The sequence below is a fragment of the Entelurus aequoreus genome, linkage group LG04 (assembly GCF_033978785.1).
Source record: "Entelurus aequoreus isolate RoL-2023_Sb linkage group LG04, RoL_Eaeq_v1.1, whole genome shotgun sequence".
Classification (NCBI taxonomy): Eukaryota; Metazoa; Chordata; class Actinopteri; order Syngnathiformes; family Syngnathidae; genus Entelurus; species Entelurus aequoreus.
Window position 1 is genome coordinate 33,678,314 of NC_084734.1, and position 26,546 is coordinate 33,704,859.

Genomic DNA, 26,546 nt, shown 5'->3' on the forward strand with positions numbered 1-26,546 from the left:
ATTATTATTATTATTTGAAACTCGATTTTGCATGTCACTATAAAGTTATATAAGCCCTGCTTGTTCAATATTCAATGAGAAACTTGTTTGGGTCAGTTTTAAATTTTGGCCCACTCTGTATTTGAGTTTGACACCCCTTCTTTAAATAGTCTGAAATAGAAAACTCGGATATATCTAAACATAGCCCAGGCCTAGGAGAAACAATGTAAATATGGCCATGAATGGGTGCAACAAAAACAGAAGTGCCAAATATGTGGAAACAAAGTGGTTTATTGTCAACACAAATTGTCTAATCGAAAGAACAGGATATATTTACCATTCTAACCCAACACTTGAATAATATTATCCTTGTAATCCCAGTGTTGATGAACCAAAAATAACTAGAAAAATAGGCGCTGAGAAAAAGCAATTGCTAGACACCAATAGAAAGAATAAATAACGTTACATGGAATAAACAGAAGAATCTTGTTACGAATGTCCTGTGTCAGAAATCCCCCCCACACAACACGTGTTTACTTGTCAGTAATTAGGATAGAAACCAAACTAAAGTGCATCAAAGGGTACACGCTTTATACGTGTAAATAGATGTACACACTTTTTTTACTAGCCCTTGAACACTTGAAGTGAGGCAATACTTGGTGATACAGCAAAAACTTACTTGTAAAACCTGGTTTGACTTGGGTTCTCCCATACCAAGTACTGCACGAAAGGTGCCAAACTGGTTTCAAAACCAGCTCTCCACCTAAAAAACGCATTGTTGTCTTTAGGACTGTAAACTGGGGTGCGTGGAGGGGGAGGATGTCTCGCCCCTCAACATTCAGCAGGCTGGGCGGCCGGGCGAGCCCTTTGCATTTACAGAGAGAAAAAACGACTATGTACACGCCATGTTTCTCCATCCTCTTTGGTCAGTCTTTACATTATGTACAAGGAGCCACCATTGTCGGCACCTTAGTTAGCGCGGGCCATGCGCGTTTCGGCGCTCAAGTAGTTGAGGATCGTCTGGACGAGCTCAGGCAGGTCGTAGTCGTGCTTCCAGGTCCAGTCCCTTCTGGCGTTGGAGTCATCGAAGTTCATCGGCCAAGAGTCGGCTAAAGAGGAGAAACACGTCATTAGTTTAAGTTCGTCTGTAGGTTAGTGATATTTCCCACTACCGGATATTTTCAGCTTCTTTGCATTTTCTATGTTAGCCCAGATAAAGACATACTGTATTTTTCGGACTATAAGTCGCAGTTTTTTTCATAGTTTGGCCGGGGATGCGACTTCTACTCAGGAGCGACTTATGTGTGAAATTATTAACACATTACCGTAATATATCAAATAATATTATTTAGCTCATTCAAGTAAGAGACTACACGTATAAGATTTCATGGGCTTTAGCGATTAGGAGTGACAGATTGTTTGGTAAACGTATAGCATGTTCTATATGTTATAGTTATTTGAATGACTCTTACCATAATATGTTACGTTAACATACCAGGCACGTTCTCAGTTGGTTATTTATGCGTCATATAACGTACACTTATTCAGCCTGTTGTTCACTATTCTTTATTTATTTTAAATTGCCTTTCAAATGTCTATTCTTGGTGTTGGGTTTTATAAAAAAAAAATTTCCCCAAAAAATGCGACTAATATGTTTTTTCCCTTCTTTAGTATGCATTTTTGGCCAGTGTGACTTATACTCCGAAAAATACGGTAGCTAAGTGACCATTTTCTGTAAATTTTACACAATTCCAGCATATACAGGATTGATCGAGATATTTAACAGAATTTGGCAATCTAGAAAGGTTTTTGGTGCGGTTACAAATTATGATTTTCACAGAAATGTTTTTTTTTATGTAAATCTACATAAAATTCTATTATAAACCCTGCTAAAAACAATTTCAACAATAAGGTATGGAGGTCCAAGGAAGGGTCGAGAAAGAACACATTGAAGGTCGGTTTTGGATAAAAGGTGTGTCTACTTTTTTTTTTTTTTTTACAGCATCCGTACACTTTTTTTTTACCAATGACTTCTCCAAAACCTTTTACTGTATTTAAAATAATTTTATCTCAATGGGACCACCAAAAACTAATTATCGTAACACTAATGCTAATTAATATGCACATATTCTTGTTCTTTATAAAAATATTTAAAAGTGCATAGCAAGCCCAAAAGCACAGACTTAAGCACACTTGTTATCGCCAGTTACATGTATTATTTATTGCGTATTTGTGGTTTTTCGTTGCATTTGGCTTTTGTTGCTGTATGCAGATATGGCCCCACTGAAGTGGCAGCTGGTTGCAACAGCTCTGTGCTCATTTATTTTATGCCCTTTGTGTTCTTTAATGTTTCCTTTTTGTTTTTAAACTTATTTTTTGTGGAATTTTTAAAACTGCACTGCAGCCACATAATTTTCCCTTTGTGGGATAAATAAAGGTTTATCCCAGTTCACTGTACTCTGTGAAAAATGGCAGTGAAAAAGTGGCTTGCGTCCTCATGACTTGAATGATTACGGTAGTATGAATTCACACATGGGCCTACTGAATCTCGGCTTTGAGGACTTCATCTTTTGCATAAAATGTCCAAAGTTGGCTTTGTTGCAGGCGTTCTTCATAGTGTTGTGGGTATTGTGATGCTAGCAACTGTGGCTAAAGTGTTCTGCTTTTTTTCTCTATGTAAGTGAACTTTTAAATTTGTATGTCTAATAATGTGCATTGTGCCATTAACCAAATAAAGATTAAAGACACAAACGAGTGTCGCCTGGACCATATTCAAAATGTCATATATTATTTAAACTGCACTTTGCTTGCATTTTTTCAGGATCGTCACTTCGGTAGCAGATGTAGCTAGTAGAGATGCGGATAAACCGCGGTTCGGGCGGTGACATGACGAAAAAAATAGATTTTAAATAGATTCGGGCGGGTGGCGGTTGAACCAATTCGGAAATATATATACATAGTTAAATGTTGTTACCCACATACGAAATACGAGCAGCACTCTTTGAAACAGTCTGAGTGCAGTCTGATGGGTTTGATTTCCCCCCTTCAGCTATTTGCCTGGGTCAATAAGTTGCAGGTAATTTATTATTATTATTTATTTAATTTATTTTTGTTTCAATAGGGATGACATACATATGTTATTGTATAATTTAAGTTTGTGCGCGTGATTGACAGCCTAAGGCTTATGAGGCACATTTTTTATTAATTTTTTTATTTCAACTTAAAAACGTATGCCTAAGCCTACAACATAGGCTATGTGTTTATCTTTATTTTCCTGCCTATCGTTGACAATGGAGATTGTCTGATATTTTGTCATGGCTGCAGATCAATCAATAAAGGTTCATCTTTGTCGCAAAATTGTTTACTGTTTCACTGTGCACCCCGCCCTCGTCCCTATTTGAGCATTATAACGTTAACAAGTTAATTCATTGAAATAAATTCAGAACATTTTTTTTACCTAGCGAAAATATAGGCCTAGTCTTTCTGAAACATTTTTTTAACTTCTTAAAAGCATCGTTCTGCTTGCTGCAACTGCGCACACAAAGTGTGAGGAACGCACTCCTGATCTGAGGGCATTGGCAACAATAGTCAACACTTTCTTAATGGAAATGACAATAATATTATAATAATGATAAATAATATTATCACGCATTAATTTCTCTTAGCCACTAATGCGTGGCCAAGAGATAATGCGTGGCACGCATTGAATGTCTCTGCTGCATTGGATCAGTCACCTTTCTTTAACAGGCAAAAGCTTTCTAACCTCACTAATGCCTTGCATCGTCTATATTAGATATATAATGGGCAGGTGTGGTTTTGATAAAATGTTGGTTCAAGTGGATGACGACTTTTGTGATGCGGTTGCGGATGAAATAATTGCCTATCCGCGCATGTCTAGTAGCTAGCTCATGGCCCTGCCACGCCGCATGCTTACACAGACTAGACTGAAGGAGGTCTGCACTCTTTCCTGAGCACAATATAGCTTCTTCCACCGACTGCTCTGTTTTCATTGCATTTTTCAATTCACAGGATTACGTTAAAAATTAATGATTAAACAAATTACTATACAGTACTTTATAAAAAGGGGATGTGGCATGAGCAGAGAACAACAAGTTAAAAGTTTGGATTCGAATAAAAACGCATGTTTAAATTAGTCTGACTCTTGTCGAGTCGAGACAAAAAAATTGCGAAGTTGATACTGATTATTTACAGATTTTTTTTTTTTATGTAGTTTTTGCCAACTAACAAATAGCATTTATCGTTTTTAGGAAAACTTCAGGATTTTCTATTGGTTAAAGTGGAAGCATTACATAAAAACGATTTCCACGACATTTTGTGCATCATGAGCAACAACAACAAACTATACAAGTTTGTATTAAGATAAAGCTGCAGTTTAAGAATATGTATTACTACTATTTTTATGCTTTACAGATTTTTTTCAAAATCTTGAGTCTGATGTTTTGGTTTTACTCCAAATTAGGATTTTTTTCAGAAAGCAGTTTTAATGTTTTTATTCACCCACACCTAGACTCAATCCACACAAGGTTACTATCTGTTATCTTATTTTTTTTATATACTGTTGTTAATTTTGTTTGTTAATTTACTGATTTAGGTGAGAACCTTGCATAAGCCTTTTTGGGTTTCTTTTCTCACCTGCACTTATTTCTTGTCTCTGTTTTTTTTTTTTTACAATGTTACCTTTTGTACTGTTTATATTGTGCAAATAAATAAATAAATAATTCAGCTTACAAGTAGTTGGTCCATAATACTTTACGGGAACTTTTTTTAACATTGTGAGTGGTACTTTTTATAATTTCCTTAATTTGTAGTATTTTGTACGACAATTTAACGAGCTGTGAAAATGTAAATTTTAGCGATTTAGGTCTTCACGAGTTTCATTTGCCTAGCCAATCGATATTTGTCAGCGGAAGAAGGAAAATACTACTCTTATGTATTTTCACAAAACCTAAAACTTAAGAGTGGAGTACAAGCCATGTGATAGATAACACCGAATTTGTGCATGGATACAGTCATTTTCAAAAATCATATTACAATCGGATTAATTGGCTAGGTCAGACCTGAGCAAATTAAGGCCCGAGGGCTGCATGCGGCCCATTAAGCTTTTCAATCTGGTCCATCGAACATCCCCAAATATTTTTTTAGATCTTTAAGAAGGAAACTGTAGCTGCCATTATGATATGCAGTGAGGATTTCAGATTACTGTAGGTCTTGAACTATACAAAGTATTTAAATGGTTGGAATCTGTGCTTTTGCATGATATACTAGTTACTATTGTAATCTAAGTAGTTACTATGGTAATCTAATTAGTTACTATGGTCTTCCAATTAGTTACTATGGTAATCTAAGTCACACAGCAGCTCAGACGAGGCACGAAGCGGCGTGGGCGTGATTTGTTTCCAGAGTGGCCAGCCTGAAATGCAGGTGTCAGGGACAGATGCGAAAAGAGATTTTTATAACAAAGTTCTAAAGCTTAGTGATATATCAGATTGTAGGTGGATTTTTTTTACTTCGCGTTCATATTTCGCTGTGTTTGTTGCATCTTTGTTGCGTTTCGCTTGATTGTAAAATATGTTGATCGAGAGGGGGTGTGATGTTCATATGTTGTCAATAATCAGTGTTTTATCATTCATGGTTAATATTGTAAATCCCACATTCTTTATTTTATGTACATTCTGGGTGTCTCATTCAGTAAAAAAAAATAAAAAATTCTGTTCCGTTTTTTAAGGCGGTCTGTCATAACGTTTTTAGCATTCAATAAGACATTATTGTGAGGTTTTGTATTAGTGTTCCTAAAAATAAATCTACTGGCCCCCAGACACATTTTTTTCTCTAAATTTGGCCACCGAGTCAAATTAATTGCCGAGGCCTGGGCTAGGTGATTGTAACCAGTTCAAAATAGTATTACTGCCATCTATAGGACTGGAGTGCACTACAAGTGACTTTCCAACCAGACATCCATCCATCCATTTTCTACCGCTTATTCCCTTCGGGGTCGCGGGGGGTGCTGGAGCCTATCTCAGCTACAATCGGGCGGAAGGCGGGGTACACCCTGGACAAGTCGCCACCTCATCACAGGGCCAACACAGATAGACAGACAACATTCACACACTAGGGCCAATTGAGTGTTGCCAATCAACCTATCCCCAGGTGCATGTCTTTGGAGTCATTCTATTAATGGACACAATGTTAAGATATGCAGTGGTAATTTACCAATGGCTTGGCGGACGGGGTCCACGTTGTACGTGACCTCCAGCTCGGGTACGTGCTTGCGGAGCTCCTGCACCAGCTCCTCGGGTGTGAAGCTCATGGCATTGATGTTGTACGTCCTCATGCTCAGGGTGTCGACTGGTGCCTCCATCACCTCCAGCGTAGCACGCAAGCAGTCGTCGATGTACATCATGGGCAGACGCGTGTCGGGCCTTAGGAAGCATTCAAACTTCCCAGTCTTGATGGCATCGTGGAAAATCTGAACAGCGTAGTCTGAGGAAAAACGGTTCGAAAGGGCAAATGTTTTAAAGAAATGGAGTGTGCAAGCCTAAAAATAAAAGTGGTTACATAAGCGTAAGACAGGAAGGGTCCTGGAATAGACATCTATTAAAACTGATATCTCTGTTAATCGCTGACCTGTTGTGCCGCCACCGGGCATGGAGTCAGCTGAGATGATTCCTGGGTAGCGAAGACAGCGGAAGTCGAGTCCGTAGCGGTGGTGGTAGTACTGTGTAAAAACAATTTGTTTTCATTTTAAGACAAAGACAGCAACGAGACAAATGCACCAAAATGGAGACCTACCTCCCCCATGAGCTCAGCATGGACTTTGGAGACGCCATAGATGGTGCGTGGCCTCTGGACGCAAAGGTCAGGCGCGGGGTCACGAGGAGAAGTGGGCCCAAAGGCGCCGATGGTGCTGGGGACGAAGAGCCGAAGGCCGTGCTCGGCGGCGATGTCCAGGATGTTGTGAAGCCCTAGCGACCAGAAGAGGTCTCGAGACGTCAGGGGAAACATTTCGCAGTATGTGATTAGGCGGGATTCCACTCACCGGTGATGTTGACGGATCTCGCTAGGGCCACATTGGCCTCGCCGACGGCACTGAGGAGCGCGCTGTAGTGCACCAGCCAGGTGATGCGGTTGTTCACCACGATTTCACGCAGGTTCTTGTAGTCCAGAATGTCAGAGTAGATAAACGGGCCTGATGGAAACAGGACAAAACACATTTTTATTGATTAATGCTGTTTTGTCAGCATTTTGTCTTAAAAACTTAAAGTAACTATCTATCGATCCATTTTCTACTGCTTGTCCCTCTCGGGGTCACGAGGGGGCTGGAGCCTATCCACGCTGTACTCGGGTGGAAGGCGGGGTACACCCTGGACAAGTCGCCACCTCATCACAGGGCCAACACAGATTGATAACCAATCACACACATTCCCACACTAGCGACAATTTATTGTTGCCAATTAGCCTATCACCAGGTGCATGTCTTTGAAGGTGGGAGGAAGCCGCAAAACACAAAAACATAAATGTTAATAAAATAAGTAGAAAAGTAATATGTAATATTTGACCAAATAAAATATAAAATAAAATGACTGCTATTATGAAATATTGAATTTACGTTTTATATAAAAATAATACAGCATTTTCGAAAAATGTGAAAACATTTTTTGTATAATAATATTTTATAATAAGTATACAAAAACATTATCAATATTTTGATTGCAAATATTCTTTTTTGAAATTATTATCATTTTAAACATTAAATATTAGACGTGGAAATCTTTGGGCACCTCACGATTCAATCTGATTCTTGCAGTGCCAATTCGATTGGGAATCAATTCTCGATTCAACACGATTCCCGATGTGTATTGTTATAGCAATTATAATAAAAACCTTTTCAAAACAGGTTACAGGTTCAGGGATGCGAGCACCCTTTGAGAAAAAGAGGAATATTTCTATCAGCACAAAGTGCTGCCACGCAAACCCCGAAAGAACATTTTGAAAGTCAAGACTACATTACCTGCATTTGGGTGCATTTCTACACTATATTTTACTTTTAGATTTATTCCAATCTATACCAACCTCTTATGGCTGTCTTTTTGACATTTGCATTTCCCATGTAATTAATGTACCACAGAATGTTTTGTTTTAGTACAAACCCCGTTTCCATATGAGTTGGGAAATTGTGTTAGATGTAAATATAAACGGAATACAATGATTTGCAAATCATTTTCAACCCATATTCAGTTGAATATGCTACAAAGACAACATATTTGATGTTCAAACTGATAAAACAATTTTTTTTGCAAATCATTAACTTTAGAATTTGATGCCAGCAACACGTGACAAAGAAGTTGGGAAAGGTGGCAATAAATACTGATAAAGTTGAGGAATGCTCATCAAACACTTATTTGGAACATCCCACAGGTGAACAGGCAAATTGGGAACAGGTGGGTGCCATGATTGAGTATAAAAACAGCTTCCCAAAAAATGCTCAGTCTTTCACAAGAAAGGATGGGGCGAGGTACACCCCTTTGTCCACAACTGCGTGAGCAAATAGTCAAACAGTTTAAGAACAACGTTTCTCAAAGTGCAATTGCAAGAAATTTAGGGATTTCAACATCTACGGTGCATATCATCAAAAGGTTCAGAGAATCTGGAGAAATCACTCCACGTAAGCGGCATGGAAACCAACATTGAATGACCGTGACCTTCGATCCCTCAGACGGCACCGTATCAAAAACCGACATCAATCCCTAAAGGATATCACCACATGGGCTCAGGAACACTTCAGAAAACCACTGTCACTAAATACAGTTGGTCGCTACATCTGTAAGTGCAAGTTGCTCTACTATGCAAAGCGAAAGCCATTTATCAACAACATCCAGAAACGCTGCCGGCTTCTCTGGGCCCGAGATCATCTAAGATGGACTGATGCAAAGTGGAAAAGTGTTCTGTGGTCTGACGAGTTCACATTTCAAATTGTTTTTGGAAATATTCAACATTGTGTCATCCGGACCAAAGGGGAAGCGAACCATCCAGACTGTTATCGACGCAAAGTTCAAAAGCCAGCATCTGTGATAGTATGGGGGTGCATTAGTGCCCAAGACATGGGTAACTTACACATCTGTGAAGGCACCATCAATGCTGAAAAGTACATACAGGTTTTGGAACAACATATGCTGCCATCTAAGCGCTGTCTTTTTCATGGACGCCCCTGCTTATTTCAGCAAGACAATGCCAAGGCACATTCAGCACGTGTTACAACAGTGTGGCTTCGTAAAAAAAGAGTGCGGGTACTTTCCTGGCCCGCCTGCAGTCCAGACCTGTCTCCCATCGAAAATGTGTGGCGCATTATGAAGCGTAAAATACGACAGCGGAGACCCCGGACTGTTGAACGACTGAAGCTCTACATAAAACAAGAATGGGAAAGAATTCCACTTTCAAAGCTTCAACAATTAGTTTTCTCAGTTCCCAATCGTTTATTGTGTGTTGTTAAAAGAAAAGGTGATGTAACACAGTGGTGAACATGCCCTTTCCCAACTACTTTGGCATGTGTTGCAGCCATGAAATTCTAAGTTAATTATTATTTGCAAAAAATAAATAAAAGTTTATGAGTTTGAACATCAAATATCTTGTCTTTGTAGTGCATTCAATTGAATATGGGTTGAAAAGGATTTGCAAATCATTGTATTCCAATTATATTGACATCTAACACAATTTCCCAACTCATGAAAACGGGGTTTGTAGATAATTTACTAACATTATTATTATTGAACATGTAATGTAAAATTTTATAACATGAATGCAAAGAACTCAGAAAACTTTCCCCATTTGGCAACTCTATTCTGCAGTCCTGCCCCCTCAGGTAATTGACTTCCGGTGTTGTGACCTCTGTTTACAATCGGTCATTATAAAAATATACCTTCTCGCTGAATACTAATAAATACTCTAGAACAACAACTGGTTTGGAACTGACAGTGTTCGAACTGTAATCATGTAAATATGATTACCAGCAAAGTGACCTGCAAGTACCTGCGGTTGAGGAGAGCATTCAACAAAATTTGTTTGCATCGTATTTTTATTGTTATTTCATTTCAAAAATGCAGAAGTGATACTTTGACGCAAAAAATGTATGTTTTTTGCGGACATTTCACATGCCTGCAGATTACAAAACCTCCATTTGATTGCTAAAGTATGACATGTACACACAGCGACGAAGCAGGGAGGTGGCCAATAAACGTCTCTTTTTTAAATTATGAATACATTTACAATTGGTTATGTAAAAATCACGATTCGGATGCGAATCTATTTTTTTTGAGCACTCCAACTAAAGGGGAACTGCACTTTTTGGGGGTATTTATACTAATACTACTGGCGTTATTTTTTTCCAATAACGAGTAATCTAATGAATTGCTTTTGCCATCTTTGCAACGCTGTTGCCGTTACTGAGAATGTGAAGTGGCGCGTTACTACTGTTTGGTTTAATGAAGCACAAAGTGTCTAGTTTCGGCACACATTCTCTGCATGCAGAGAGCAAGGGTGGAGATGATAAGATTATTGGCAGTAGCAGATACATACGCTGAAAAAAGGACACAATAAACTAGTATCAGCTTCCCTCATCGCTGTCAGGCTTTGTGAGCCCGGGGGCACACAAACCCCCCCCAGCCCTCAGTAAACCAGGGTCAACGAAAATGTTGACATACACGAAGTCCAATCATATTCCATTTAATTTTGTCGATGGGTGGGACAACTTCGGAGTATATCTAAATCAAAAAATGTTTTATATGAGAGAGGGTGAGGATTGGGGGTTAGCAACAATGTAAAGCCAATCAGATACTTTTCCTTCCTTGTTTAGGAAATTTAAATTCTCCAGCAACGCCAAAACAAAAACGTGTGGATGTGAACAGTACAGTAAAGAGGGCACCTTTTATTTTTGACTCCATCAGCCAGCAAGGCATTGTGAAATTTACAGACTGTAAGTTAGCTATGTGTATTTGCTGCTTCTACAGCACTCAAACAAATTATGATGAAGGCATACATCGTAACTCTGTTTCACGACACACATACATGCCTGCTTATCCAGAGGCGTAGCATAAAGAAACTTTTAAAGTTTCTCTGTGTAATTAAGTGGACAATACAGGGACGGCGTGGCGAAGTTGGTAGAGTGGCCGTGCCAGCAATCGGAGGGTTGCTGGTTACTGGGGTTCAATCCCCACCTTCTACCATCCTAGTCACGTCCGTTGTGTCCTTGGGCAAGACACTTCACCCTTGCTCCTGATGGGTGCTGGTTAGCGCCTTGCATGGCAGCTCCCGTCATCAGTGAGTGAATGTGTGTGTGAATGGGTGAATGTGGAAATACTGTCAAAGCGCTTTGAGTACCTTGAAGGTAGAAAAGCGCTATACAAGTATAACCCATTTATCATTTATTTATTTACATAAACTGAGACATGATGCAGCTGACTTGATGATCATCTTCGGTAAACTAGTCTGAGAAGAATGTTTTTGTATTATTCATAGGACTACAAGTTTTCAGTTTTGTAAATATTGACTATTTTGTGTAAAGTCCTACATAAAGTTACATTTAATTTTAAGAATTAGACCATCAAGTTAAGACAAATGTGATGATTGAGCAAATGTGGATAAATTATACTTTATATTATTTATTTTACTTGTATTTTTTTTTATTGCATTACACAAAGGCTAAGTGCTCTTTTGTGTCTTTTTACCTAAATTCAATATTTAATTACCTTACTTTCTGGATTTTTTAAAAATACATTTTTATTGCTATGCATATCATATGGCACACTGCAATCTATTGAGTTCAGAAGAATGCCAAATGTTCTAAAATATTGTATATAGTGTTTTTATTCTTCAATCAGTTAATATAAATATCTTTGACGGTAAATTTTTTGTCGAACGTAACAGCGTAGGAAAAAATTATGAAAAATAACTTCAGTTACCTACTCAGTGGCTTAGTGGTTAGAGTGTCCACTCTGAGATCGGTAGGTTGTGAGTTCAAACCCCGGCCGAGTCATATCAAAGACTATAAAAATTGGACCCATTACCTCCCTGCTTGGCACTCAGCATCAAGGGTTGGAATTGGGGGTTAAATCACCAAAAATGATTCCCGGGCGCGGCACCGCTGCTGCCCACTGCTCCCCTCACCTCCCAGGGGGTGAACAAGGGGATGGGTCAAATGCAGAGGACAAATTTCACCACACCTGGTGTGTGTGTGACAATCATTGGTACTTTAACTTTACTTTGCTGAGTAACTAGTTACTCTTACAATAAAATAACAGTGACTAACTCAATTACTTTTTGGGAGAAGTAATTTGTAACTATAACAAATTACTTTTTTTTAAAGGTAAGATGACCAACACTGTTTATGAAAGATAAGAACGTATATTTTTTTACCCTGCATTCTAATATGTAATAATTGGCTCGTTTTAGGTGGTTAACAATTGTGCTAATGGGAGTAAACCATTTGACCTCCAAATCATTTTAAAAATGCACCCAAAAAGTGCCATCACTTCTCCATTTACATCTCGTGACCTGAATATCAACCAAGTATTAGCAATATTGTTATCATAAGCGTTTACGCAGACAAACTATTTTTATCCACGCCGTGATCTAACTAGCTTGTGCAGCTGCAGTGTTGACACGATCATGAACTGTCGCTCATGATCGTCTATTAGCTGGTAAAAGTTAATTGTAGATAATAAATCATGCCTCTCACGTGGATAGATAAAGGTTGTGCACATAAACAGAGAAGTTGGTCAGCCGTGACATTCAACTTAGACCCAGAGATGGCGAGAAAAACACAAAAAGACGCCAGTTTATGGCACCGGCGTTCTAACCCTTCGCAAGGATTATGATTAATTCTTCATCTAAACAGCAAGATTTGAACATCCCCATCAGTCGGAATTCTAGTGACAGCAGACATACAGTAAATTATTGTTTTATTATGTTTGTTGTCATAATTGGTAGTGTTGTTGTTGTTAGCTGACTTTCATTTATGTTTCTTAACAAGTACAGAAAGCATACAAAATAAAAATGTTAACCCTTCGCAAGGGTTATGATTAATTCTTCATCCAAACGGCAAGATTTGAACATCCCACCAGTCGGCATTCTAGTGACAGCAGACATTATACAGTAAATGATTGTTTTATTATGTTTGTTGTCATGATTGGTAGTGTTGTTGTTAGCTGACTTCCATTTATGTTTCTTAACAACTATAGAACGCATAAAAAAATAAAACCGTTAACCCTTTGCAAGGATTATGATTAATTCTTCATCTAAACAGCAAGATTTGAACATCCAATCATTCGGCATTCTAGTGACAGCAGACATTATACAGTAAATGATTGTTTTATTATGTTTGTTGTCATGATTGGTAGTGTTGTTGTTGGCTGACTTTCATTTATGTTTCTTAACAAGTATAGAACGCATAAAAAAGAAAACCGCATACGTGGTTACCTCACGTAAGAATTGTGAACGACTGGCAAATGTCCAAAAAAGTGCGGTTCCCCTTTAAGTATATTATCACTGGTTGCTCATTTGGACAGAACACAAAAAAGTGCACCTGGATTTTTTGCGTTCCATTTTGTTGTTCTTATTGGTCATGATATATCAGTGACACATTAGCCTAGTAATCCAGCGTTTCTCAAAGTGTGGGGCGCGCCCCACTGGTGGGGAATAGAGACATGACAGGTGGGGCGCGAGGAACGGGAGGAAATTTAACTTTAATTTTTTTTTTTTAAATTATATTCTTAGATTTTTCTTAGACATTTTCTATACACACTGTAAATCCCTTTGTGATTCTGTCTGTGAAATCCGCTATATAAATAAATGTAAATTACTTATTTTTCCTGTAGGCTTTACATTTCTAGGTAGGAGCGAAAGTTTGACAGACATAGCAACAGTAACTAATGGGGGCGGGGCTAAGCGGAAGCTTTGTGAATGGCGAGTCACTGTGCGAGGATTTGCTGTTTTGCAAATACATAAAAAATAGAGCCACTGCTGATGAGCTGTTCAAGATAATGGACAGTTTCCTCAAAGAACACAACCTTAAATGGGAAAACTGTGTGGGCTTTTGCTCTGATGGCGCACAGACCATGGCAAAGTCAAGAAACGGGCTGCAGGCTCTAATAAAGAGGGTTGCGCCAAATGCGCATTGGACACACTGTGTCATTCACCGGGAAGCACTCGCGTCAAGGCAGCTCAGCCCCAAACTCAATGAGGTTTTAACAGTGGCAGTGTCAAGCCTGCAACCCCGATTTGAAAAGCTGTGCAGTGCAAAACAGGCTCATTGCAGCCACTAATGCTGGAGTACTGTAAAACTCATGTTCACTTGTCCTGTCTTGCCAAATGCATATAGCTCCTCCTTTTTTTTTTTGCAAAGATTGCAAAGTGGCGCTTTTATTTCTTTATTATTGAACTTGATGCAAGTTATAACACTTTTTTTGATTTATTATTGAACTTGATGCAAGTTATAACACTTGTTTTATTTATGATTGAACTTGATGCAAGTTATTTGATTTATTATTGAACTTGATGCAAGTTATAACACTTTTATTTGATTTATTATTGAACTTGATGCAAGTTATAACACTTTTTTTGATTTATTATTGAACTTGATGCAAGTTATAACACTTTTTTTGATTTATTATTGAACTTGATGCAAGTTATAACACTTTTATTTGATTTATTATTGAACTTGATGCAAGTTATAACACTTTTATTTTATTTATTATTGAACTTGATGCAAGTTATAACACTATTTAATTTATTATTGAACTTGATGCAAGTTATAACACTTTTTTTGATTTATTATTGAACTTAATGCAAGTTATAACACTTTTATTTTATTTATTATTGAACTTGATGCAAGTTATAACACTATTTGATTTATTATTGAACTTGATGCAAGTTATAACACTTGTTTTATTTATGATTGAACTTGATGCAAGTTATTTTATTTGATATTGAACTTGATGCAAGTTATAACACTTTTATTTGATTTATTATTGAACTTGATGCAAGTTATAACACTATTTGATTTATTATTGAACTTGATGCAAGTTATAACACTTTTTTTGATTTATTATTGAACTTAATGCAAGTTATAACACTTTTTTTGATTTATTATTGAACTTGATGCAAGTTATAACACTTTTGTTTTATTTATTATTGAACTTGATGCAAGTTATTTTATTTGATATTGAACTTGATGCAAGTTATACCACAGCTGCACAGTTATTTTATTTATTATTGAACTTGATGTTATTTTATGTTATTGAGTTTGAATGTATACAACTTGATGTTCAATAAATTTGAAAATGTTAAGCTTGGCATTAGCGTTCTGTTGGGGCGATGGGGGCAGGTGGGGCTTGAAAACTCCCCCTTGTCCAAAGTGGGGGATGACAAAAAAAGTTTGAGAATCACTGTAGTAATCTATTAACAAACCTGATGCTGTATGTTATTGTTATGGTGACGCATCAATAGTGTTTAAGCAGGTGGGGAGTGAGATGAGCCTATACGCACCGCTGTGGAAAACGTTGCTCGACGGCTTCCTGATATCAGACAGAATGACACTGTTCTTTCCAAATCGCTTCCTGTGAATCAACAAGTGATTGTTGTGACACACAATTTTTAACCGGCAGTTAACTTTGCCTAATAAGGACAAGAATGTGAGTTCTTACCGTAACAGTTTGGCCAGCCCCACGCCAAGCTGTCCAAGGCCACCTGCAATTGACAGAACACAATGATAATGCTGCACGTTTCCATGGAGCTTCAAGTAACCAAGGAGGACGCTTTGGGAAGGGAAAGGTCAAAGTATTTCCCCCCTACTGGCATCTTACTTAGGCTGTGTTGCCAACCATGTTAGCAGTCCCAGCACATTTTGTAAAAAGAGTTCCATTTATATTCCTTTTAAAGTGACAGAAAGAAAATCGGCACGACTCACCTGTGATGAGCACCTTCGGATGGTTTGTCTCAGAGAAGGACACAGAGTGGAAGCTGGCGTCGGACGTCACCTGGCGAGGCGAGAAGCTGATGTTGCGCACTGCCACCACCAAGGGCTGGCAGCTGCACGTCGAGCTACTGAGCACGGCCTGCTTGGCTACCTTGTTGAGGGTTCTGATGACTGGCATGATTGGTACCTAGGAAAAAGCCACAATTACTTGTTAGATGAGTAGTTTAACCTGTGGAGGGGGGCACTTTTTTTTTTTTTAAAGCTATTCCATGTAATTTTGCAATTGAAAACGGTTGTATCATCCTGGGACATTTGTTTTGGTCTGTTTTGTCAGAGTTACACATTTTCAGAAAAAGCCTTGTTATGTTAAAGATAGAATAGAATAGTTTTTATTGTCATTATTACAGTGAAAAGGGTTCAAAGAACAACGAAATTGGAGCAGATCCCCTAAGTATAGTATAGTAATATAAATAGTAAAAAAGAAGATATAAAATATATCTCCCTCTCTCTCTTATATATATACATATATATAGTGTCAGATGTGTAAGGTGACAGGTTATTGCACATTATTCTGTTTCACAGTCCAGTATTATTGCACTTATCGAGAGGCCATTTAGGATATATTGCACAGTCCAACATTATTGCACATTATAGTCAGATAAATGCCCACTTCAGAGGACACTGGCTATTTAGGAAGACATGTACATTTGAAGCCTGCTACTTTGTGATCCATCCCATTCATTTTCTACCGCTTGTCCCTTTCCGGGTCAGGGGGGGGGGGGCTGGTCGCCACCTCATCACAGGGCTTATAATTACTTATTAGTAACTATCAACATTCAAGTATTTTCTGTTTACATTGTGCTTTATTACCCTCATTTTTTTAAAGAATAAGGGGATTCATTTGTTCTTTGTTTAAAACTTTAATCCCTGCCCTGTGCTACCAGCAAAAAAAGCCACACCTTGAACACGCCTGAAGGCTTGAAATAAATATTGACATACCTGGCTGGTTTGAGCCAGTGTTTCGTCGGCATAAGTAAAAACCCTCTCTTAAATTCCCTATTTCTGCATATTTCCTGGCCTCAAGAGTGCAATCCTTGCCCATGTAAATATGACACAGGCACAGAACGACAAAGAAGCAGTGTAGACACGTACGCACTCTTAAACGTAAACATAAACATTACACTTAAGTTTCCTCGTATTTAGAATAGAAAGTACTTGATTGATCCCTGGGGGAAATTTACCGAGTGTTAAAGTTAATGTACCAATGATTGTCACACACACACTAGGTGTGGTGAAATTAGCCTCTGCATTTGACCCATCCCTTTGTTCCACCCCCTGGAACACCCCGCTCTGTAATCATTTTGGTGATTTAACCCCCAATTCCAACCCTTGATGCTGAGTGCCAAGCAGGGAGGTAATGGGTCCCATTTTTTTTTTTATAGTCTTTGGTATGACTCGGCCGGGCTTTGAACTCACAACTTACCTCTGAGGCCACTGAGCATCATCCGTTTTGGTCTGTTTTGTCAGAGTTACACGTTTTCAGAAAACGCCTTGCTATGTTAAAGACAAATGGCCCCTTCAGAGGACGCTGGCTATTTAGGAGTGCATGTAAATTTGAAACCTGCTACCTTGTGTTATAAATTACTTCTTAGTAACTATCAACATTCAAGTATTTTCTCTTTGCATTGTGCTTTATTCCCCTCATTTTTTAATAGAATAGGGGGATTCATTTTTTCTTTGTTTAAAACTTAATCTATCCAATCCACTTTATTTATATAGCACATTTAAACAACAAAAATGTTTCCAAAGTGCTGCCCAACAATATTAAAAACAATATTCAAATATCCTTAGCTCCACCAATGACTGAATAAAAACAAAAAATAAATACATATAAAACCAATCACTGTACTGCCAGCAAAAATAGCCCCAGTGGCCACACTATGACCACGGTTGAAGGCTTAAAATGGTAAATGGGTTATACTTGTATAGCGCTTTTCTACCTTCAAGGTACCTCAAAGCGCTTTGACACTATTTCCACATTCACCCACTGATGGCGGGAGCTCCCATGCAAGACGTGAAGTGTCTTGCTCAAGGACACAACTGACGTCACTAGGTTGGCAGAAGCTGGGGAATCGAACCAGGAACCCTCGGGTTGCTGGCACGGCCACTCTTCCAACCGCACCACATAAACTTCATTGACATACCTGGATGGTTTGAGCCTGTGTTTTGTTGGCATGAGTAAAACCCCTCTCTTAAATTCCCTATTTCTGCTCACTTCATGGCCTCAAGAGTGCAATCCTCGCCCATGTAAATATGACACCGGCACAGAACGACAAAGAGGCAGTGTGTACACGTACGCACTCTTAAACGTAAACATTACACTTAAGATATGTATTTATTTCAAACACAACATAAGCACCTTATTAAACCGTTCCTTTGTATTTACCGAGTGTTAGCAGCCACCTTACCCACAAGAAGGACGAGTGTATTAATACCCTGCCTTGACGAGCAGCCAATCCGCGAGGGAGGGCGTATTTAATTTATTCCGCAGAGAGAAAATGTTGCTTTTTTTTTTTTTAGGAGGGGCGTGTCAAATCAAACGTTTGTTTTTAAGTAAGTCACATTGACAAATGAAAGGGGTGACGTTTGCACACACGACCGTTAGGAGGCGGCGTCTCGGGAAGCACACGCTACCATCACCCCTTTGGTTATCCGAGCCTCTCCTCTCGGGCCATGTGGTCCAATTTGTTGTGCCAACAGTAAGGGTTGTGTAACACCGACCGTACTCAAGTGGCTCCACATCGCTAATATAGACCTCACATCACGCGTGGATGTTATGCACACGAAGGGAGTGGGGGTTGGTCGCTGATAAATGTAGAGCTAAGACACCCGGAAGTGTGAAGAAGTGGAGTACGCGCTGCTATATGCAAATTGCAAAGTCACTAGTCCTAATTGTCTAAACACACTCCGCCATGAACGATAACTCTAGTTTGACTAGTCAAATATCAAGAGACAGGAAATGAATAGGCAAAATAATTTAAAACTTTTAAAAACAAAGCGGGAAAGCCTGCGCGTGGCGAACTAGCATGCACACTTCCTGTAGAAGAAGTTAAACAGCGATTAGTTCACGTTGGAGGAAAAATTAGGGGGTTTGGTGACCTTCTTACCGGCGAGTCCACTCAACGAGGCGCAGTCCTGTTTGGTTTTCTGTGACGTGATGCTTTGGTGTGATGCTTGTTGCGGCGTTATCTCCAGCCAGTGTTGCATCAGCTGCTTCGCGCTGCTATATATCAGCTACCATCTGCAGACTGTAGGAGCCGGTCTGGCTTTTGATTGGTCGATGTGCGGAGGTGCGGCGCTGCCTCGTCAGGCCACGCCCGCTTGACGTCATGTATGTCCGTTCCACTGGCGTTCCGTATCGCAGAAGAGGCCAAGAGTGAGGTTTCACTTGTTTACCATTTACAATCTACACCACATGGCCACGGGGATTTTAAAGTAGGTCAACACTGGACACAAGGAAACCAAGTAAGGAATGAATTAAGAAAACAATTAAATATAACAAAATAAAAAAATAAATAAATATATATATATATATATATATATATATATATATATATATATATATATATATATATATATATATATATATATATATATATATATGTATCAATCAATGTTTATTTATATAGCCCTAAATCACAAGTGTCTCAAAGGGCTGTACAAGCCACAACGACATATACATATATATATATATATATATATATATATATATATATATATATATATATATATATATATATATATATACTTATATATATATATATATATATATACATATACTTATATATATATATATATATACTTATACATATATATATATATATAAGTATATATATATATGTATAAGTATATATATATAAGTATATATATATATGTATATATATATAAGTATATATACAGTATATATATATATATATAAGTATATATATATATAAGTATATGTATATATGTATAAGTATATATATAAGTATATATATATATAAGTATATATACAGTATATATAAGTATATATATATAAGTATATATATATACATGCATACATATATATATATACATATATATATATATATATATATATACATATATATATATATACATATATATATATATATATATATATATATATATATATATATATATATATATATATATATATATATATATATATATACATATGTCTTAATTAGATTATCCAAAAAAAAATTGTGCTTGATACCGTGGTAGAGCGTAATATGTATGTGTGGGAAAAATCACAAGACTATTTAATCTCTACAGGCCTGTTTCATGAGGGGTTTCCCTCAATCATCAGGAGATTTTAATAGATTAAAATGTCCTGATGATTGAGGGAAACCCCTTAATGAAACAGGCCTGTAGAGATGAAATAGTCTTGTGATTTTTCCCACACATACATACATATTTATATATATATATATATATATATATATATATATATATATATATATATATATATATATATATATATATATATATATATATATATATATATATATATATATATATATATATATATATATATATATAAGGATTACGAATGTAAAAAATGATTTCTAAATTAATAGTTTTAGCCTTTTAAAAAAAGTTTGTGTAAGCGAAAGGTTAAACATTTGTCAAAACACCATTACATTTTACTGTGTTGCCTTTGTTATTACTTTTCTGACAAATACACCACCTGATCGGACCCACTGAAACTTTATGGAGTTTAGGCAAACCACCACAAAATCTGGTACACACCTTTAAGGGTTTGACAAGCACGTGTGTAAATTTTGAGCGAGATCGGTTGAAAAACATGGCCACCTTTAAGCAAAATGACTTCGCAACCAATTAATTATCCATAAATTGTTGATCATTTATCTAATGATTATACAACTTTATATCTGCATCATATGTATTTTGTTTATTTGATTTTTGCAACAGTGTCGTGTAGCAATATTTTTGGGAGGCAACGCCATCTCGAACAACAGAAGGACGTTGTTTCAAATAGTGTAATTGATCTGATTTAAAGAACAATAATCAGTCATTTCAATTCCAAAAAGTTTTGACATTGATGCTTTGTTTGCAATTGCTAGAGGTCACCAGAAGGGAGTACAAGGGGCAGGATTAAGCTGTTGCACAAGGATATGAGTGGACGAGCCGACACACCCATTTCGATCATAGCAGGGGAAGGAAAAAACCTTGTCAAAGCACAAAGTTAATCAGTAAGCTGACACACTTATTTTATTTACCAAAAACAAAACAATACTAAAACCGCCGTCCTTCATTGTATGAGCAACAAGTTTCATTCATATGTGTAGGAAAGTATGATCCAATGTAAAAAGCAGCAGTCACATGGTGCTTGGAGGCAGCTGATGCTCGCCTATTTATTCCACTGACACATCATCAACACACATAGCACAATATTTCGGGCCGTGGTCCTTGGTGAATTGTGACCCCTGCTACTGTCATGTGGAAAGATATTTCGACACTAAAGTACAATAATATTTCTCCACTGTTGCAATCACATCACAGAGTTTTATTAGAGGACATGATGCATAATTACACTGTATAATAATATAATTCAACTAGACATTTGACATAATGTAAACATTTTGTGCATGCAGGATCTCTTCAAATGTACAATATAAAGCAGTTTAAAGTAGTGGTTGGAATAAGTGAGACAACAATATTAAAGTGTTTTTTGTTGTTGGCATAGCTACAGACAGCCATAAGCAACAAAAGTCTATTTAAGGCTAAATGAAATGATCAGTTACTGTACACATTCTGCAAAAAAACAAGGGATGAGCTGCACTGTATTCATGCTAACGTGAAATAACTTCAGTTTCTTAACACACAGATTACTTTTGATTGAGAAACAGTATAGTATGTTGCAACAAAAACAAAGTGCATTGTTTTAATATGATAATAAAATGCTATTAAGACTTTTTGGTGGGCTTTGTAACCATGGCAATTGTTTTTTTTTTTTGGCCTAAATCATCTCCTCATTACGCTGGCCACCTAAGGTAAAATCGCCTACATGCTCATGATTTGACCCCGTTAACATTATGGCCTATGAAATAAAGAAAGATTTTGGCAATTTTTTTTAACTTAAGGTAAGGTAACACTTTATTTTAAAGGTGTCTACATAAGAGTCATACAAGCTTTGTCATAGCCATGACATGTGATGTGTCATTAACATTAATGCCACTTTGAAGCAACATTATTGCTCATGATTATGGTGTATGACAGGCTTTTGTGACTTATGTAGACACCTTCAAAATAAATTGTTGCCATATCTTGCTGAAAGGGGAACGGCACATTTTGAGGGAATTTTGTCTATCGTTCACAATCATTATGAAAGACATGACGACGGATGTTTTTTTTTTAATGCATTCAAAATAGCAAATAAATGCAATCAAAAGTCCGCTTACAATGGAGTCTATGAGCGCTGCGCTATTCTGCCTATAAAGCCTTTAAAAACATCCAAGCACCTCCATTGAGGCTTTATATACATGCTGTAAGTACATATGTAATGTAATTTAATATTTACGTATTTTTCTTATTTTTAGCATATGCGGCACATTCATTTAACAAACCCATCACGATGTTCACTTTTTTTTTTAACTACATCACTGAATACTGCTCACTACAGACTGTATGGGAGTGAACAAACATATTAAATCAGCACTTACTCTACAAGGCCTGCTGTCATTAGGATGCCGACTGCTAGGATGTTCATATATTCCCATTTAGATACAAAAGAATGACTCATAAACCTAGTGAGAAAAGGGGGGTGGAACCAAGCGTCTTTTACCAGGTCTAAATTGGCTGTCAAAGTGTACCAACTTGTCGGAATACGTCCTTGTCCTACTACTATCAAGGTATTAATGATCTAAAATAAAGTTTGACGAGCAGGGAAACGAGGAAGCAGCTCATCAGTCGATCAACATTGGCACACAAGCTTGTGATCACGGCGCCGCTTTAAATAGTTTGTCTGCGTTCGGGCTTATAATAACAATATCACTAATACTTAGTAAATATTCAAGCCACGAAATGTAAATGGAGTAAATAAAAGCGGACTTTTACTATTCACTATTTTGAGTGCATACATTTTTTTTACATGCGTCTTCATGTCTTTCCTAATGATTGTAGATGTTACGCAAAATAAATAAAAAAATACAGTTCCCCTTTAAGTCACAAAGGCATGTTAAAAAAATTGCCGGAATCATTTATTTCTCTTAAGTTACATAATTTACACACAGTGTTAATACTATGCCAATAGCCATACTTTGTTACATCCTTTTTGAGTGAAATGATCAATGAATGTCATGTTACATTTTAGTGAAGTTTTTTGTGTTTTCTGAAAATGTATGCACTAATGCACAAATTAATTAATTAATGCACTAATGCATTAGTATTGTACGCTCACCATACACTTTAAAGTAAACAATGTGATCCAATACAAAAGCTATGTATCTTGTATCTCTAATAATAAACACCTTGTCAAAAGTAATACAGAAACTGAGCAGAGGATGACAGCTCATGTATTGGATATTACTTGCAAGGTGCATAACGCTTCCCGGTTTCAACTTACTGCAAAGCGAAGTAGTGCTTGTGATAAATATTCTAATAACCAGTACGACTGGTCAGTTCCACCTACGCTCATGGTGCCACAGCAACGTGCAGGGAAGCCACGTGCTGCCTTACGGCGCTCTTATTTGTTGCCATAGTTACCTGTGCGGCGCTTTAGCTGCGTATACATTCGGTGGGATACAAGACAAAAGATGTGTATGTCATATGGGCAAAAGTATTTGTACACCTACCTACAGTGGAGAAAAGTTGATTAAGAAGTGTCTAATAATATGTGTGTCCACAGTGTATTTTGAGGGCAAAAGCTTCAGGCATGTGCAACTATGTGATGTAAACATAAAAAAACAATTCAATCCCTCGTATTTGAAATCAATCAAACCAGTCTGCAGATCTGTCTTCTACCTTTTTCGCCTCCTTTGTGCTGGTTCTATGGTGTTTGCAGCAGAGGATCTTCGGTTTCCAGCTGGGCCAGCTGCCTGCGTAGGAGGTTGACTCGGTTCTGCAGCTCCTTGTTGTACTCGATGATGTGCACCATCTCCTCGTAGGCCTCGTCCAAACACTTGGACGAGCGGTTCCAGCGGAGAAAGACTCCTGTAATTAAAGAAAACACTAGTTAAGTCAGGGTGGAAGAGGCATTTGTCATACACAAGCAGCGTCCGTGGCTTCCTGCGCGGTTGACCAAAAATAGAAGGCAATGCATGGGAAGATGCCTTTAGCTTGAAACCACTGTTATTATTATGCCGCATTTACATCTGAACACGGTGTAGCTTATGGTTTCTGAAATGTTTATCAATAGGAAAGCTTGTCTGTCTGACTTTTTGCCCTACGATTAGGTGGCGTCTTGTCTTGTAGCCTGCCTTCCGCCCGAGTGTAGCTGGGATAGGCTCCAGCCACCCCACGTACCCGAAAACGACAAGCGGTAGAAAATGGATGCATGGATGGCATTATGAGCATCTGTATAATTACTTGCCAATAACTCGGATGTTTTGCGGTCGAGCAACATACATTGTATTATGGTTTCTTTGTTGAGCTAAATAAGGGATGCAAAATAATAGAAATTATAAAATGGGTGACAACTCTGCAACCAATCAATATTGTGGACTAAGAAATGTTAAGCATACGTGAGAGAGTATTTTTGTTTGTGTGAGTGATAGTGTGTGTGTGCGTGTGTCTGTTAGAGTGTATTTGGATACATTTTATGCTGAGCTGTTTAATCATGTTTATTAAACATTTGCATAAAGGAAACACATTTTCCAGCCCCATGTTGATAGTATTAAAAACTTGATCTGTCTAAGGTTCACTTATTAAAGATTAAAATAAACTTTTATCAATCTGCGATTCCTGGATTCGTTATGAGCTAACTATTGACAAATGTTATTAGTTGCGATTCAATATCTTAATCATTTGACAGCCCTAATATGAAAGTAGCATAGAGAGCCTTGGATTGGGCAGCAAGGGTCACATACATTTCAAAGTATAAAGTCACACAATACTAGTTGGTTAATAATCATTCAACTGTGTCTGTCTGCAAATATCTTATATTTTGCAGTTGTCTTAATAAATGTCAAGATAGCAGCAGTTTGAGTGTTTATGATGTGGTTGCATCATCAATAACACCCAGAAATGTCAGCAGTATGCACCCGACAAGTCCAATCTGCGCAGTCGGTCAATTCGGGCTAACCAGGCGTTGTGTGGGGTCGAGTGTATTGGTGAAGGAAGGGCAGCAAGAGCAGCATTTCTTTATTAATTGCTCCACTTAAAGTAAACAGGAAGTGCGATGCAACTCAAAATCACTGTTGCTTTTATCGCAACTTTATGGCGGAATGCAGGTACACAACATTCCTTTTTGTGTTTTTACAGGCAGACCGCGTCCTACTTTATTGAATGAGCACAAATGACAATAAATTCATCTAAACTTTGTGTTGCGCAAGAAACAAATGACAGCACGCCTTGGGACATCATCATAAAAGTGTGCCACACATCTCAGATCAGCACGCATATGACTCCTGACGACTGAAAGGGCTCGGGTGTCACCCGCCGTGCAAGCTATTCGGCAAGCACGCAAGCTAAAGGAATCAGTGACGCGCCATGTGAAAAGTAGAGGTGGGAATCTTTGGGCACCTCATGATTTGATTACGATTACCATTCACGGGCTAAGATTGGATTATAATTCTATTATTTACCGGTATACATATTTTGTTATCATCGTATTGGCACGTTGTGTAAATCGTAAATAAAAACAATAACACATATTGAAAATATTAACTCATTTGGAATTTGATGGCTGCAACATGTTTCAAAAAAGCTGGCACAAGTGGCAAAAAAGACTGAGAAAGTTCAGGAATACTTATCAAACACTTACTTGGAACCTTCCACAGGTGAACAGGCTAATTGGGAGCAGGTTGGTGACATGATTGGGTATAAAAGCAGCTTCCATGAAATGCTCAGTCATTCACAAACAAGGATGGGGCGAGGCTCACAACTTTGTGAACAAATGCGTGAGCAAATTGTTGAATACTTTAAGAAGAACATTTCTCAACAAGCTATTGCAAGAAATTTAGGGATTTCACCATCTACGGTTTGTAATATCATCAAAAGGTTCAGAGAATCTGGAGAAATCACTGCACGTAACATTGAATGGCCATGACCTTTGATCCCTCAAGCTGTACTGCATCAAAAAGCGACATAAGTGTGTAAAGGATCTCACCACATGGACTCAGGAACACTTCAGAAAACCACTGTCAGTAACTACAGTTTGTTGCTACATCTGTATGTGCAAGTTAAAACTCTACTATGCAAAGCCAAAGCCATTTATCAACACCCAGAAACACAGCCGGCTTCGCTGGGCCCAAGCTCATCTAAGATGGACTGATGCACAGTGGAAAAGTGTTCTGAGGTCTGACGAGTCCACATTTCAAATTGTTTTTGGAAACTGCAC

The 26,546-nt window shown here is 37.7% G+C and overlaps 2 protein-coding genes across 3 annotated transcripts in view; both read right to left on the minus strand.

Annotated features, from left to right (window-relative positions):
* Positions 1 to 252: 252 nt before the first annotated feature.
* Positions 253 to 19,268, minus strand: LOC133648496 (L-threonine 3-dehydrogenase, mitochondrial-like). Of its 2 annotated transcripts, none has more exons than XM_062044658.1 (9): positions 19,132 to 19,268; positions 15,956 to 16,151; positions 15,693 to 15,735; positions 15,535 to 15,605; positions 7,037 to 7,186; positions 6,790 to 6,962; positions 6,625 to 6,715; positions 6,211 to 6,480; positions 253 to 1,088 (listed from the first exon to the last, which is right to left on the minus strand). In XM_062044658.1, exons 2-9 carry the CDS (start codon positions 16,140 to 16,142, stop codon positions 949 to 951), a joined length of 1,125 nt encoding a protein of 374 aa, XP_061900642.1. In that variant the 5' UTR covers positions 16,143 to 16,151; positions 19,132 to 19,268; the 3' UTR covers positions 253 to 948. The 2 variants fall into 2 exon arrangements, with proteins under 2 accessions (XP_061900642.1, XP_061900641.1); XM_062044657.1 differs by having other exon boundaries at positions 19,124 to 19,250.
* Positions 19,269 to 21,281: 2,013 nt separating this feature from the next.
* LOC133648497 (myotubularin-related protein 9-like) overlaps positions 21,282 to 26,546 on the minus strand; it is a 28,811-nt gene continuing 23,546 nt past the window's right edge. The window contains exon 11 of the mRNA XM_062044659.1: positions 21,282 to 24,199. Coding sequence (XP_061900643.1) covers positions 24,036 to 24,199 — 164 coding nt within the window. The 3' untranslated portion in view covers positions 21,282 to 24,035. The remainder of the gene's footprint in view (positions 24,200 to 26,546) is intronic.